The following is an 18,064-nucleotide window of genomic DNA, read 5'->3' on the forward strand; positions in this document are numbered from 1 at the left end:
GTTGGAACCCGGTCAAATTTGGTTAAATAAAGTTAGTCAAACCCGGTTTTAATCAAACTAGTTCAGACTTCAGATTGAAACTTGTATTTTAAGGGAAAGAATTGGGTTCCAAAGGTTTGTAACTGGGTTTTAACAGGATCGATTCAGGTTTAAGCATTTTCAAACCAAGTTCAACTCTTCAGTTTTTACATCCTTTTTTGTCCTAGATCACATTTTTGTCCTTTATTTTTACATCCTTCTCAGAATTTGAACGTGTAATATAAAGAATTGAAAATTCGTAATTCAAAACTCAAACATAATAAGATTCTTTTCAATATTTGAATATACAATATAAAAAATTGACAATTCATAACTCAAAATTCAAAAGTACAGAATGCAAACAACCTTATATACAAAACACTAGAATACATACACAAATACATGTGAAGTAAATTCCCTAACTGAAAGTTTTTAAAATGCTTAGGGTGTTTATTGCAAACATGATTAGGGCAACCCCATGTACACTTTCAACCTATATAAACTAAAGAGACTCCATTTCCATTATAATCACCTAATCGGCACTGCACCCTTCTCTTAATGGTTGCTACACACAAATACAAGAGTACTGATTAGATTTACACGCAAATAATCAATCTATAAGATACACACTGCACCAGAATAAAATAAAATCATTGATCAAAGGTAACATAATCAATTACCAAATGGGACCTAAATTGAAAATCTTTGAAAAAAAATATTCTTGTAAAAAATTAATCAAGTATCAATTATATCTGTTCAGACTGTCAGTGTTGATATTAAAGACAATTTAAGCATTCACATATAAGAAGGTTGAGATAGACACCACTAGTAAAAATAAACTATATGATTATGATTACATATCAAAAATTTCATTTAATGCAAAAAAAGGTCAGTTTATAGAGAAGCTGGAGGTTTTTACCTTATGAACGGTCAACATGTTATAACCGGATCCAGATTAACTGCAAAAAGATCAGTTCAGTACATATAGAGTGAGTAACAAATAAATTTAATGCAAAAAGATCAGTTTATACAAATTGACATTTTTTTCTTCGATTGATTAAGATTGAATATGCAACTAGCTAGCAGAAGTGAGAACGATTGATAACACGATGATTTTGAAAAACGATTTTCTTAGGCAAAATGATACACAACTGGAACATAAAAGTTTGCTTACATCAAGGATATTTGTGGGCGGACAATTTCATGCATTGCAGCCGCTAAGTACTAAACACGATGACTTGGAGATGAATTTTAATGTAATAATTGGAGTGTGTCTGAGATCTCAGCCGCTGTCTCTATTTAACAGTGGCGTGTGTGCTTGTATCCCTACTCTAACCCTAGTATATATTTTTAAATTGGCCCCTCCAAAGTACACTTTTGGCCAAAACAATTTTGTTTTCTAAATAAGCAAAAATAGTAGAGTATCTAGATCTGCATTAACCTTAATTTAGGCCTAACTTCTAATATCGATCGACTCTATCCAAGTTGCATCGATAGATGGTAAGCTACGATTCTCAAAGAAAGATCTTACTAAAAGTTTTATACGTAGGAAGGGCGTTATATATGTCCATGAAAGATCTTTCGAATCTTCTTTTAGTGAAACACGATATTGAGTTAAAATGCGATGACACCTACTAGCTAGATTCATTGGTGTGGTCGTATCCCTACTCCAACCCTAATATAAATGAATGAGGCGCTTCGAAGATAAGGGTATATAAAGTTCAAGAGGAACAAAAAAGATGTGATTTGTTGCAAATATAATAAGTTGGGAGATTACAAGACATGCACTATGGATTATCGACTTATCGTAAAATGAAAAAGATAACAGACTAGATAACGAAAACGAAAAAAAAGGTATAGCTGTTGTTGCTATGATATCATAGACACTTCTTGATGATTATAAGTCATGTAAGTGGACAACATGTGAAAACAACATTTCCATGATCATCGACAGTTATGAACCAACCAATCTAACTAATCATTTAGTAAACATTGATTTAAACACTTATTTAGGCTAATAACTTAATTCATCCTATCCAAAGGTGGAACGTTCACTTAGCTTAGTCACGATGCAAATTAATGGATGTTTACGATATGTATTAGTTTAACTTTAACATTTAACCTTATGTGGTAAGAATATGATGATTATTGAGACACCATTTGTAGTAATAATGAAGTACTATCAAAACCAGGTAAACACCAAAGTCTCTAAATGAGGAAATTTTATTGCATCGATAGTTGATAACTGATCTCCAATAAGGGTATAACTTATGGGTTATTTATCTATAATTTAGGTGGTATTTTGTTACTAGAATACCTAAGTCATACCGGATGAAGTTTGTTATGGGCTTGACCTAAAATAGTAATTTAATGGTTATTGGGCCTACTATGGCCCAACTTAAACCATTAATTCTAAGGTTAGACCAAAACATTAAACTTGCTCTCATTAAAGAATTTTAAGGTAAGAATATGGGTGTTAATGGGTTGTGAGTTGTGATCGACACCATATGGTTAAGCATTTGGGCATTGGCCGACCTTAGTCCCAAACTGGCCCAAGTGCATCAGAACAACTTTTTGATTCTGCATTTATCTTAATTATATCATATAAATGATTTGTTTCTTTGTAGAAATGCCATTAGGCCAATAGGCCCAATAGTGTATATGGTTCTTGAAAATTTGACTAAATGGCCCAAATCACTTGGAAACTTTCTAGAACGCTCTCTGAATGAATGAGTCACAAGGTGTAAGCCCCAATGACAAAAGAACCCAGGTGCGGAGCATTTTCTGGGGCTGGCCTCCTTCGTTCTTACTTGACTTCCACATTTTCGGGAGCTGGCCTCCTTCCTTCTTACTTGACTTCCAACTCGACTCTTTTTTTCTTGAAATTAAATTATTCTCTTATCAAAATACCTTGGAAGGTTATTGGCCTAAACTTTTTAGTAAAAAATGCATATACCAATGACTTTGTTGTTTGACTCCATTCAAAATGCATATATGGATAGTCTATATTAAAGAGTCACGTTAGCGGATCAACTAACAAAATTTAGGAAAACTTTTTCCATGGTGACTTATTATATTTGTGTTCTTAAAGCGAGCTTTAAAATTAGTCTTTTCTATCATAAATTCAGATTACAAATGACCTTTTATTTGAAGACAGTTTTATAAGAACATTTTATTTTTTAACTTTTTAACTAAATTCTTAAAAAATGTAGAATAATAACCCTTTTTCTACCGTAAACTTGTCTGTATAAGGTTTGTAATAAAAACGTTAATCTTGCTTTTCTTTAAACTTTTTAATTGGAAAATGTATTTTGTGGTACAATACAATATAATGTCATAATCCAATAACAAAGCATAACCGTAACATTAGCACGTTGTGTTGGGGTGTATATGTGATTTTGTAATATTCTACGTACGATATGATGCAATTTATGATATGATGCGATGTATTATATATGATACGATACGATATGGATATAACATGATATGATGTGATGTGGTGTGGTGTGGTGTAATATGATATGATTTGATATGATATGCGATATAACATATATGATACAATACAATATGAATATAATATGATTTGATATAGTGTGGTGTGATACACTACGATAGGATATGCTCCCCTACCAAGTTTTATTTTGAACGATTCACAAACTTATACAAACGAACACAAAAGTTGGCTAACCGATAATTGTCATTGTCGGTGTAATGATTCGCTTAGGGTATCAAATTTGTATTGGTATTTTAGTAACATTCGTATTCACATGTTAATTTACATATAAAGTAATCAATACTCATATATATTTGTTTGGTTCATTTGATTTTAGTAATCCCAACTTTGACAAATTGGTCGGGATTAATCTTAACTGAAGGAATGTTATCTCACAATCCAAACCATCAACTTATTTTCGTCCAACAACCTTATATGTATCTTCATGTCATCAAAAAGCTAATGGGGTTACTTTTCAGTTAGTATGATATTCCTGAAAGAAAGTAGGTTTAAAGTTTGGACTATCAGAAACATTTTTTCAGTTGAAATCATTCTCGGCCAATAGGTTAAATTTGAGATTATGAAAATCCAATAACTGTGTTTGTTTTATAGTTAATAATTTTATTTAAATGTTAAATCAAAATGATAAGATTAAGAAAATCATTAATATATATATGTATATATATAGGTTTAAGTTTAAGAAAGAAATGAAATTACTACGAGAAATGCGAGAAATGAATATGAGCCACTAATTTTATTTTAGCTTTTAAAAGTTTAAATATAAATGAAAAATATATAAATGTAACAATAAATTAATACACACTCCCTCTCCAATTAATACAACTAATATAACCATAATAAATATCTCTTTAATTAATATATCTACATAATTTAAGTAAAATAATTAAAAAGATAAAAACACTAATTTAGTTGTCATAAATAATAAAAAAAAATGTCATACAAATGTGTCCATTAAATATAAATAAATATACAACCTACATAAAAGTATATAACCTACACCTGTTTTGAGCAATAAAAACGTACCATATAGAAAAAAGCGTACAACTTACATATTAAATTTGACATCAACAATTATATAAACTACACAAATATACACATCCTACCCGTGTGTATGTTATATGTTTTTCGTGTGTAGGTTATGCTTTCTTATTCTTAGAACAAGTGTGGGTTATATGTTGTTGTGTAGGTTGTATATTTCACATTTAATGCAAACATATGTAAGATAGGTTTTTGTAGTATTCATCACAATGTAACTACGTATTGACTGATATTGATAAGTTGAGTTCGAAGAAATTGGTTTTAAATAGAAAAAAATTTTAATGTATGAATAAATTGTATTTGTGTAGAATAAAGTTTTCATGTGTAGGTTATATGTTTTCGTGTGCATGTATATTTTATTGATGATGAATTTTGTATGTATGTTATATATGTTTTTTTATTCTCAGAACAAGTAAAGGCTATATATTTTTATGTATGTTGTATTTTATTTTGTTGATATTTAATGCTAACACATGTAAAATAGTTTTTTATATTATTTATTACAATGTAACTACGTGTTGATGGATATTTATATATTGAGTTGGAAGAAATTTGGATAGAAAGAAATTTTAACGTATGAATAAATTGTATTTGTGTAGGATAAATTGTACTTGTGTAGGATTGGATAGAAAATAAATGAATTCTTAATATTTTTCAATTATAGTAATTTGATTAGTTATATTAATTTAATAGATATATTAAATGAGGAGAGAGATGTATTTATAGTTTTCTTAATTAATCTTTAAGCTTTTAAAACTTATAATAAAACTAGTGATCCATATTCATTTCTCACATTTATCGCAGTAATTTTATTTCTCTCTTGAACCATCCCCTATATATATATATATATATGTTTAAGTTTAAGAAAGAAATCAAATTATTGCAAGAAATGAGAGAAATGAATATGAGCCACTAGTGTTATTTTAGGTTTTAAATATTTGAAAATAAATAAAAAAGATGTAAATGCAACAATAAATGCTCTCTCTCTCTCTCTCCAATTAATACAACTAATATAACCATAATAAATATCTCTAATTATATATCTAACTAATTTAACTATAATAATTAAAAAGATAAAAACACTACTTTAGTTTTATTTTTTATTTACACATTCTTCTTTTTATTCAACATAAATACAATTTATTCATATAATACTATTTTTTATATTAAAAAATAATTTCCACTCAATATATTAGCATATATCAACGTATTTAAGTTCAATAAATATACAACCTACACAAAGTTATATAACCTACACTTGTTTTGAGCAATAAAAACGTACAACATATAAAAAGCATATAACATACATATGTAATTCGACATCAACAATTATATAAACTACACAAAGATACACATACCCTATACATGCGTAGGTCATATGTTTTTCGTATGTAAGCTATATATTTTCTTATTCTTAGAACAAGTATAGGTTATATGTTTTGTGTAGGTTGTATATTTTTTATTGACATTTAATGCAACCATGTGTAAGATAGTTTTTTGTATTATTAATCACAATGTAGCTACGTGTTGATGGATATTGATATGTTGAGTTTGAAAAAATTGGTTTTGAAAAGAAATTAATGTATGAATAAATTGTATTTGTGTAAGATAAAATTTTCGTGTGTAGGTTATATGTTTTTTGTATGTAGGTTATATGTTTTCGTGTGCGTGTGTATTTTATTGATGATGAATTTTGTGTGTAGGTTAAATGTTTTTTGTGTGTAGGTTATATGCTGTCTTATTCTTAGAACAAGTGTAGATTATACGTTATTGTATAGGTTGTATGTTTTTTGTTGATATCTAATACAAACACATGTAACATTGTTTTTTGATATTATTCATCATAATGTAAGTATGTGTTGATGGATATTAATATATTGAGTTGGAAGAAATTAGTTTTAGATAGAAAGAAATTTTAATTATACTTGTGTAGGATAAAAATCTAAGAAACAAAAAGTAAGTTATAAAAATAAATGAGTTCTTAATATTTTTTAATTATAATAATTTAATTAGTTATATTAATTAAATAAATAAGTATTATGGTTTATTAGTTATATTAATTGAAGATAGAGAATAATTAATAGTTTCTTTATTTAGGTTTAAACATTTAAAACTTAAAACAAAACTAGTGGTCCATATTCATTTCTTACATTTCTTGCAATAATGTCATTTCTCTTTTGAACCATCCCCTATATATATATATATATAAGGTAAGGATCCTAAGAGAACCCTTTGCAAATTGAGAACTTTGAGAACCATTTTGGACCACTAAAAACACTTTTGAAAAAAATATTTAAAAAAATCATAAAACAAAAAATAACAAAAATTTTTAAGAAGTAAAAAAACCAAAATTCTTATATTTTATTCCTGTTTCATTAAAAAATTAAAAATAAAAATAAAAAACGTCGTATTATACACATATGTATAATTTTATTTAATCTTTAGTTACGTAATATACACATATGTACAGTGTCATTTATCTTAAATTATACACATGTGTATAAAAAAATCATGTAAATGTACATATATGTATATATTATACATATGTGTATATAATTTGGTTAAACCGAGTTTTTTTTATGAAACCGGGATGCTAAAATAAGAATTTTGGTTTTTTTTACTTTTTTCATTTTTGTGTTTTTTTTATTTTATGATTTTTTTTTTTTTGGGTTTTTTGTGGTCTAAAATGGTTCTCATAGTTCTCAATTTCAAAAAAGTTCTCTCATGATCATGATCCTATATATATATATATATAGGGTGCGTTAACGTACATTAGGTATGTGAAATACGTTCAAGATTAAAAAGCCAAAAACGTTCAAGCCAAATTCCCAACCTTAAAACGTTCAGGCTTAAATCCTGATACATTCAAGGTTAAAACCAATCACTCAAAACTCAAAATTGATCGATTGAAGTTTCAAATTGATGATTAATTGAATCGATTTCAAAGATTAACCAATCAACTGGCTTCAAATACAATTCTTTAAATTAAACCTGTGAAACAAGGGGAGCGACGTTCGTGTTTTTCCGGCGAGCTGTCGGATCCTCGTTGTCGACTCCGGCGATGCTGGAGGAGGTGTGTTGATGCCGACGGGTGGTGGTGGCCGGAGATGGATTGAGGGAGTGTGACGGGCAAATGAGTGTAATTGTGAATTATGGCTCCAGAAAATCAACGTTCTACAATGTCGCGTACCTATTGTATCAGATCATTTATCAATATATATATATATACACCTTCAATGAGTAAACATTAACGAACGTAAACAAACATTTCATCAGACGCTCACAAACACAATTAAATAAACATGGCCTTTGTTCGTGTTCGTTCATTTAGTCAATGAACGAACTTCCCAGCAAAAAGTTTGCCGAGCGTTCGGTTCACTTGCATCCCTACATGTCGTACACATGCTATACACTCTTGATTATGTTGTGTAAATCACTGACTTGAGCATCGATCAGATGAAAACCCTGGTCTTCGACTCCTAACACGTTCTTTGTTGTTGTGGCCAGGATTTGAATGTAACAAGACTTTAAAACGAAAATTGGATCTATTGAGTTTGCAATCAATTGTGCTTGCATGAAAAATTCACCACGGACTCAAACCAAGCAATGCTTGTCTTACCTACATGCTATCAGTAACAAGATCACATACACATGCATATAATACTTGTGTGAATAAAGTCACGCTCCTTACCTCTCTTTATTTAATGTAAGCGTGTAGAGGAATATAAAGCTCGTTAAAATTTTAACACACCTTGCATTTAACGCCCCTTAACCCATGAAAGGAGTGGTATGCCACCCGTTAACCCTTGCCAACTCAAGTTTAACACCATAGGCGTTAAGGTATACCCCTAGGCCTAAGAAGCCAAAAATAAGTATAGCTTAACATAAACTATAACCACTAACAGACGTCCACATAATCTTTACAATCATTTCTAGCTTAAGATGACAATGAGCTTTGCTTTTCTAGCCAACTTTTAACATTGAACCAAAAGTCATTTTCCTAAGTTGTTCAAAACCAATCTTCAAACAGTAAGATGCAAACTTGACGAGAGTATCTGCGTTGTGACCAACTTTTTTCCGTGAAAACCACCTAGCAACTCGCATGCACCTTTCTACAATTCTTCTGTTTTGAGAACCTCTACAGAAGAGCTTAAGCAAATGTACAAAATTACCCTTTGAAGAGTATTATCGGTTATTATGATCAGAAAGATACTGACAGGAGCCTGCTGACGGTGGGCTGAATCTTTTTACTGGTGCACTAAGATTCTGGTTTAGTTCAGGCGTGCCAGGGACAGAAGTGTCCAGAAAAGTTAAAAGAGGGGCATTTGTGTCATTTACCATGGCAGCAACTAACTTAGCTTTTCCATGGAGATCATCATCCAACCATGCAGTGATCAACGTCTTTCGCTTGCCCTTTTCACTTCCCTGAACATGGTCAAACGATAAATTTTCATTAAATATTTAAATCCATACAGATGTCTTTATGGAGTTGCAGTTATAAGGGTGTGCGTGAAAATGAAAAAACCAGTCTGTAACTGAAAAACTGAACCCAAAGAAAAATCGACAGTTTTATTTTATGATTCGGAAAAAACGAATTTTTGGTTCTGTTTCGGTTTTGCATGTAAATAAAACTGACAAACCGATTTACAGATTTTCATTTATTATTTTAAACTTTTAAGTAATTTATAAAAAATTTAATAAATAGTGTTATCCATTTTAGCTCAGATGCATAATAATCAATTAGTTATTAATCAACAAAAAGATTCAGGCCAAAAGTTTTAGTCCCAAATTCATTATTTTGGAACCTTTTTTTTTTGGCCCAAAAGTTTCAAGTCCAAATGGTAAAACTGAAACCGAACCAAACCCAAACCAGAAACCGAAAACACCGAAACCAAACGATTTTCAAAAGCTCAAAAACCGATTTTTTGTTTTTGGTTCAGTTTGAGCCGAAAACCGACCCATGCATAACCCTAGTTTTTAACAAACACACACTCAAGTGTATCCCCAAAAGTACCCTTTTGTTTTCATCCTAGTTCATTATATAGCAAATATTAAAAATATTTTCAGATAGCTAAAATAAATTTAAAAAACAAGGACAAAATAAAGATATATTGTGCATCAGATAAAGGCCATCACTATTAAGACGGTAGTGGGAAAGAGGTGATCTTAACTTAAAAATTAAAATAAATCCTACTTTCAGAGGAAACCCAAAAGGGTACTTCATGCAATTTTCAAAGATTAATATAATCTAGATCTTTATGGCATTGCAATAAAAACAGAGGTAAAATATCATTGATAGACAGATTATGCAACAAACAAGAAACCACAAACCTTATCTTGCAAAGCGGTTCTTCGGCGTTCTTTGGAACTACAAATTGCATTCCTTACTCCATGGTTATCCATGGTCCCATTTGGCCATAGTGCCGCAAGCTTGGCAATATAAATAAATAATATTAAATATGTATGACCATTTATATATTGAGCAAATGTCACAAAACAGCAAAGTAATTTTAATTTTGTTGCAATTCGATCATTAAACAAATACCTGAATGTAGAACTTCCGTATTTCCGAGCTTTTAATTTCATCCATACCCTGTTGAGTTTAACATGGTTCATGAAAATATATCACTTACAATGTAACAATATAAAATCATCTGCACTTGTAAGATTATATTACCTGAACATAAATGTCATAAAAATCACATATTTTATCTTCCATTTCATGGTCCATGGTGTAATTTGCTTTAGAAGTTGCATGCAACTCCATAGCCTCGTTATCTGATCCATCCTGTTTCGCAAAGTTAGATTTTATGTGTATACAGAATTAAAAGTATGATGAACAACAGCTGCACTTTTGAAAATAGTAAAACATGTAGAAAATGAAGTTATTTCATAAAATTTGAATAATGTCCTTTACTGTGTTATGCTTAAGCCTCTTGGAACAACTCTTGTAGTTTGTTTGGGGCTTGGTTTTATAACGCATAAGTGTACAGCCAAATAAGCTTTATGTACAACCAAAAGCTGCATCTCTCTCATCTCTTTTACATATCAGCCTTGATTTTGAACCAAGTTTATATGTGCTGATTAATATAAATTTTTTACCTTTCTGGGGTTCCTCAATTTGATCATTTCAATAACCTCCTCTTTAATCTGACCGAATGCGATAGCATCCCCTCCGCATGCTGATATTTCAGATGGAACCATATCCCTCAACCATCTCTATACACACAACAGTAATACACAGGTTGACCGGTCAATCCTCTATTTGTTTACTTTCCATATATATAATCTATACATTAAATACAGTTAACCTATAATGACCACATTTTTTGCACAAAAAAGCATAGGAGATTGTAAAGTCTAGAAGAAACCTTGGGTGACATTTTAACTATTTGACCCATTTCCTTTCTAGAAATATTTATATAATTATATATTGTAAAAAACCAACATGCTTTCTCGTTTTTCACCAAAAAGTCCCTCGACATAATTTTGGCATATAAGTCTGAACATGCCAAAAAAAAACCTGAAAAGGCCCGCAGAACACAATCGAACAACCGATCGACCCTTTTGCATTGTATATAGGGATTTTATTATAGCAAACTTGGGTTGATGGACTTTTTTGCATTATTTTTAACATGTTCCACGACTTTTATATTCCAAAACTATGTTGAGGGAATTTTTCATGAAAAATGAGAAAGTATGTTGGATTTTTGAAAGTAACCCATCAGCTTTCAAATAAAAGCTGAATTTACCCATTTCAACGATTGTCGTTCAAATGAAAGTACTAAAAATGTCACAGTTTTCAAGAATACCTTCAATGTTCTTGGCTTCAGCCAATGCCCAAGAATGCTCAAAAGATGCATATTCAATTCATCTGGAATTCTCCCATGCCTCGAATGCTTAAACCCAAACCGAAAATATGATTAAATTATTCTTCTTGTGCTATTATCAACATAAAAGGATGTGATAAAATAATGTCATAATGGTTTTAAGTACCGCTAATCTAGCAACAGTCTCAAGCTTTTTCTTAAGTTCCCGAGGCAATCTGCTTTTAGTTCTGACTGCATCTTCAACATCACCATGCAGACGTCTTGCTGCGAAAAATCAAAAAATAAAGAACACAAAATCCGTTAAATTAAAAATTGTTTGAAAACTTCCAAAAAACAAGAATTTGTGATTTTATATTAATAGTATGCCTGTAAACGAACCAAACGTTCAGTGAACAGTTCGTGAACCGTTTTTCAGGAAGTTCTTAACAATCGTTTACTTAATAAATGAACATGGGCGCATGTTTCGTTCATTTACGTTTGTCTATGTTCATATATTTAAAGTTGTTAACATTTGTTAGTTTACGTTTTTTAAGTTCCTTTACGTTCATTAATATTTTCATTAAAAGAACTTTGGCCCATTACAACATAGTTCAGCTTTAAAACCTTTTAGGCCCAACGCATTGTTTTTAACATTACTTTTAACTAATTTTTGCTCAGTTATGTTCGTTCATATATGATCAGTTATATTCGCTTGTTAACATTCGTGAACCGTTTTTTATACTTTTAACGAACAAATATTAACTAACACGAAAACGTTCATTTTCTATACGAACGAACATGAACAAGAAACCTCCCATTCATTTAACTGTTCTTGTTCGATTGTTTGTTCCGTTAAGTTAAATGAATGAACACGAACATGCTCAGTTCGTGTTTGTTTACAGGCATAAAATTAATAACCATTTGAAAAATTCCCACAAAATAAGAATATTGCCATTTTACATTAAGAGGTAACATTAGTTATTTGAAATATGAATGGCCTTACAATCTGCAGCCATTGTCTCTAACTCCATGATGGTACTTTCAAGCGCTGACTCATTCACCATATTGTAAGATTCATCTTTGATATATGTTGGCAAAATACTCTATTAATTTCAAACCTAATATTAATGTAAGTACACATCCAAGTTTACACAATATAAATATGTTATACCGTATTGCTGCTATAAAGCTAAAAGGTTTGTTGAGCTACAGTTTCATGTATCAGTTTTTACAGTCAAATGCCCAAATACCCTTGTAATAGTGACAAAACATGGGTATTGAAGTAAAATTAATATCATGTATCGTTTGAGAATGATAATCTTTTTATTGTTGTTGATCAATATCCTTACATAAATCACTTTTAAAGTGCACATTTAAAAACCATCTTATGTAAAAACCACATGTTTCAATTAGGGGTGTAAACAAGCCGGGCCAACTCGACTAGGCTCAAGCTCGGCTTGTTTAACTTACAAGAGCTCAAGCTCAGCTCATTTAACTAACAAGAGCTCAAGCTTGGCTCATTTAACTTACCAGAGCTCGAGCTCAACGTGAGTAGTTTTTCAAGCTCGAGCTCGGCTTGTGAGTATGCTTTTTTTCAAGCTTGATCTCACTCATGTAACATTTATTAATTAATTTATATACATCTTCGATTATTTTTTATGTATATTTTAATTATAATTTTTATATATTGACATTATATATATATAATTATATATATACATATATGTTTGTGTGTATTTATATATTATTTAGTTATTTTTATCATAACTTTATACATATTAATAATAATTATCATACATACGTATATTAAATAAAAATATATACAAATAATATGCTCATTTAGGCTCACGAGCCAGCTCGAGCTCCTTTAAGCTCGGCTCGATTTGAGCTTTTAGAGAGCCGGTCTCGAGTAGCTCACGGGTGGTTTGGTTCGTTTACACCCCGGGCTGCTGTATTCCATATCCACCAAATAATAATGACTAGGAACGTACTTGGGTGCACATGTGCTTGTGTGTTTAAAGTATATACTCACTTCTGCCTGCATTGTGTAAGGCATGTTCAGGTCAGGAAGCTCAATTCTTCCACTGTTAACTGAATGTTGTTCGCTTGTTAGGCGTACCGATCGAACCCTCGCGTGTCCATTTTTTGTGTTTTTTGTGGCTTCTGATATAACTGTCTGCTTTTTTGATCTATAACTAGCAATTTACATCACAAAGATAAGAACATCATTGATTGGTTGTTACAAACTTCTGTAACAAAAATTGCCTCTTAAGTTCGGTTAATTATGAAGACAGAAACTCGTGACAATACTATTATAGCAATTGTAGTTTCTCAAAGGAAATGGTTTGATAAAAGAACATTGAAGATAAAAACATATTGCTATTATTCAAAGGAAATGGTTTGATAAAAGAACATTGAAGATAAAAACATATTGCTATTATTTATTCTACCAAAAAGTCTAGGAAACTGTATAAAAGGTTTGCAAGATCTCACTTTTGATCATCCTTCTCTTTCTTAAAAATGATATTAGAACAGTTGCTTCTTGACCCGTCTTCTTCATGAAATCGCTTCTGCAAAAAAAAGGGAAATAATAGTTAAGAGAGTGAATCCTATTACTGTATACTGAAAGACTAAAATAGTTGCACTCGTACTACTCCATATATTATAGAAGCAAATTAAGTATAATAGTGTATCATAAAACATGAAGAAAAGAATAACTAGTTTTAGCTATGTTGCTAGTCACAACAGAAACATTGCAAGCAGTGCAAGAATTTTAATAAATAATTTAAAAGCAAATTAGGTAGAAGCTCTACAACTATATCAACTGTGATAACTTTCTAGTCTTTTTCTTGTTATAATATATAACTACTTGAATTACCATGTGTGTCACAACCTATATGTTTACATGATCCTATGTCGATTTTCCTACCAATGTGTTCTGTAGATTTGAAACCTATATTAATTCCAGTTCAGCAAACTAGACTTAATCAGCAGAATATATATTTTTTGACAGCATGCGTAAAATGTAAATAATTTCTTTTACTAGATTAGAAAATGTTAGCTATTTATAGGAGGCATCATTTTTTAAGCATAAGCAAAGAGTACGGTTTAAGGATGGATATCCCAAAAACTCATAACCATAAGACGGTGTGATGGTTCCCAAGGATCCAATATGACCACTTCACTTAGGTCTGCGTTCCCCCAATATCGTTCTATGGAAGCGGGTGGGCTGTTAGAAGTTCAACCTGCTTTTTTATATGTGATATTTCAATTAGGAAACGTCTTTACTCTTTACTACAAAAAGGGTTCACTATATAGTAAAAAGTGATTTAATATCATGTTTAGATGTCGTTCGTTTAGTTTCAAAATTCTATTGCCTTTTATTTGTTAGGTCACTGCTCACTTTTGTACGGTGAGCTTGGTTATAAAATGCATGAGGCGCTTATGGTTCTCGACTTCTCAAAGCCGAAGTGTGAGGCGAAGGTGCTAGCATCATGTACGTGATGGCCCGATATCCATAGAATACTTACAAATTAATTCTAGATAACATTTTATATCCTTAAGTAGGTAGTCAAAAGCGCAAGGCACAAAATTGCTTAAATTTCTCCTTGGCGGAAAAGTAGGCTTTGAAATTAGTATCATTACAATAATAAAAAAAGACCTAATCTAAATATAATTAAAATCGATCATAGCAACTTCTGTTGCAGCAACTGAATCCTATTGCCCAAGATTACACCCAAATCGTTGGCTTACGGATTAGCTGAATTTCAAACTAGCCGCAAGAGCCAAGTTTAAATCTTTATATATACTAATATACACCAGAAAAAAAAAATCCTAGTGCAACTTTCCTGAAAATAAATATATGCCAGATTTTGTTCAATTTGTTAAATCAAGTTCATATTTTTCTTTTCTAACCAGTAGGTGCAATATAAAAATCACTAATTAAATAATGTTCCTGTATTTTGAATTTGTTGATTTCAGGCATAGCATATATAGGTGCTACAAATTTTGAATAAATCTAACAAACATTAGACTATTAACAAAACAATCATCAGATTATTATTATTATTATTATTAACCAGAAAAATAAATAAAAAAGAAATGTTACCAGGGAGTGAGGTGGAATGGCAGTAGAATGTTCAAGAAGTTGAAGCCATGAAACAATTGTAGTTTCACCATATTTCAACTCTATCTCAAACCTCTTCCTGTCAGTATCCATTGCAGAAAGTTTGAGATTAATAATATGATTTCTGGGTTACATAGATTAATTGATAAAGATTGTGTTATTGAGATGGGTTTGTTACTCTTAGGTGAGGGTAAATGACTTGGAGTGGAGTTTAAGGTGAGTGAAAGCAAGGTGCAGTAGTTGGTCTGATCGATCTAAAGACAAGATTTAGGACAAGATTGGTCGCTTCAGTTTTGGTGCTTGCCAGCATACTTCATTTATGGACATTTGTACCCAGACAAAATTACTTTATATATTTATGAATTACACTTTTAGACATTATTATTACTATTATTATTACCATGGCCGAATTATAGTTGGGGCTATAGGTGATCAAATCGAGTTGGTCAAAGGAACCGGAACCGGTTCAGAACCGGTTCCATTAGTCAACATCACTGTTTAAACCGGTTCCATGGTCGAACCGGTTAGGGAACCGAACCGGTTCCTCAACCCTCGGACCCGGAACCGGTGGAACCGGTTCTGACCGGTTCCTAAACCGGTTCTTACACTGTAACCGGTTCCAACCGGTTACAGTGTAAAATATTATTTTTTTTTTCGTTTTTCGTTTCCGCTGCTTGTGTAGGTGATGATTTGTGTTCTTCTGATTTCTGAAGAGGCTCATGCTACTTTTGTTGTTCACCCACAGAGCAATGGTAAACAACATATTGAACTTAATGCTATGAGTGTCAGCGTGTTTGAATTGATTAGTCTGTATCGTGTATCGTGTAATGGTGAACTTAAATCTGTATCGTGTTACATTTGTTGGGTTTGCTATGTATTATAGTCTTTTGGCTTACGCAAGTCAAATGCTGAATTATAATCAAGAGCGGTGTTATACGATTCGTATTTGTATAACATGTTAAATAAAAAAACAATTAACATAAAATTCATTTTATTTACTTTAAGAAGTTCAAAAAAAAAAGGTTACATGTTTTAAAATATTCAAAAACAAACTAACAAAACATTAAACTTATAAATATAAAGTTGTGACATATTATTTCTAGAAAAGCCTTCTTGTTCGTCGTAATTATTGAGTGGCGACTTATTCATCAGAATTACTTGTAGAAACGCCTTCTTGTTCGTCGTGCACTCGAACATCAAGTGGTGTTTCGTCTTCCAGAGTGGTTACGTGTTGAACACGATCGATTGAGTCCAAGTGATCCTTCAAGCAAATGCACATCTCCACCGACTCCGAATTCAGTCTTGTTCTTCTCACCGATATTACCCTGCCACTAAGAGAAAAAGCAGATTCCGAAGCTACCGTAGAAGCTTGGGCGGTTAGTAAATCACGGGCCATGGTGGCAAGAATCGGAAACTCGGTTTTTTCCTTTACCTTCCACCAAGCCAAAACATCAAAAGTGCCATATTCCTCTTCGGATAAACCGGTAGAGAAATCATATGCACTATACCTTCCTAGTTCGCTTGAAGGGGTGTTACCCCTTTGTTTTTTAGCCGTTACGTTGCGAACGGTGTTCATAAGGCTAATCATGGGGTCTCGTACTCTAGTAGCACTTGAACTTGATGAAGACCCCCCCGGCGTAGGCATGTGTATGTTTGACCCATATTTATTTATATAAAAGTCATACATAAATTTAAAATTCAAGTTAAAATCATTTTGTGCCTCTGTTGAAAAGTTTGGGTCAACTTCATGCATATCTAAGGCTGAAAAAATTTCGTCTATCACACACAACCCCCGTAACATTTAACATTGGGTTTAAAGCGGCGGCGCAAGTAAAAATCGGTGGCAATTCAAGAAAGTATTTTTTTAATTTAAACTTCATTGGTAATATGATGTTTGAAAACATTGGACTTTTATTTTCAAATTCTTTAAGATTGTTAACGATTAAAAATAACTCCGAAAGAACCAAGGGACTTGTCGGATAATACGTTCCCGATAGTTTCGTAGTTGATGTTTTAAAAACTTCAAGAAAAGTCGATAAGTCATTGATAATTTCCCATTTCTCATTTGAAAAGGGGATTGCCAAATCATTCTCGGCAAGACTAGAATGAAACATTTGTAAAGTTTCTCTTTGTTTCAAAGCACTTTGAAACATTATGCAAGTGGAATTCCATCGATGAGGTACATCCCAATTAGCTCCCAAAGCTTTTCTTCCCGTATCTTTACAAAATTTTCTATAATCCATTTGTCTTTTTTTACTTTTCTTAAAAACTTCATGTAGCATTACTCTAAAATCGTTTATAACCGATGTAACCTCATCCGAAGCAAGTCCGTCTTGCACGATTAAATTAATGATATGTGCAACACACCTTGAGTGAAAAAATACACCATTGCAAATCGGCGTATATTTTAATTTTAATTTATCAACCGCCGATGTATTATTCGACGCGTTATCAAATGCAATTGAAAATATTTTATTTTCTAGTTTATAAGTTTTTATAACATAATCTAAAATTTCAAACAAATTATCTCCCGTATGTGGATACTCAAAGAGTTCGAAA

At 31.5% G+C, this 18,064-nt stretch overlaps 1 protein-coding gene across 1 annotated transcript; it reads right to left on the minus strand.

Annotated features, from left to right (window-relative positions):
- Positions 1 to 8,436: 8,436 nt before the first annotated feature.
- On the minus strand, positions 8,437 to 15,598 carry LOC143630776 (ubinuclein-2-like). Its single transcript, XM_077099694.1, has 11 exons — positions 15,488 to 15,598; positions 13,873 to 13,949; positions 13,412 to 13,574; positions 12,383 to 12,482; positions 11,567 to 11,664; positions 11,383 to 11,469; positions 10,673 to 10,789; positions 10,248 to 10,358; positions 10,116 to 10,163; positions 9,902 to 10,000; positions 8,437 to 8,995 (listed from the first exon to the last, which is right to left on the minus strand). The coding sequence occupies exons 1-11, from the start codon at positions 15,596 to 15,598 to the stop codon at positions 8,756 to 8,758; spliced, it is 1,251 nt and encodes a 416-aa protein (XP_076955809.1). The 3' UTR covers positions 8,437 to 8,755.
- Positions 15,599 to 18,064: the final 2,466 nt, after the last annotated feature.

This window comes from Bidens hawaiensis, unplaced genomic scaffold (assembly GCF_021521415.1).
Source record: "Bidens hawaiensis isolate Kalapana, Puna unplaced genomic scaffold, B.hawaiensis_p1.1 tig00000512_1, whole genome shotgun sequence".
Taxonomy (NCBI): domain Eukaryota; kingdom Viridiplantae; phylum Streptophyta; class Magnoliopsida; order Asterales; family Asteraceae; genus Bidens; species Bidens hawaiensis.

Coding starts and splice junctions, on each gene's coding strand:
- LOC143630776 (XM_077099694.1), bottom strand. CDS start 15,598: ATGGATACTGACAGGAAGAGGTTTGAGATAGAGTTGAAATATGGTGAA. Junction 11,665..12,382: donor AGAGACAATGGCTGCAGATT/GTAAGGCCATTC, acceptor GATTTTTCGCAG/CAAGACGTCTGCATGGTGAT. Junction 11,470..11,566: donor AGACTGTTGCTAGATTAGCG/GTACTTAAAACC, acceptor TTTGGGTTTAAG/CATTCGAGGCATGGGAGAAT.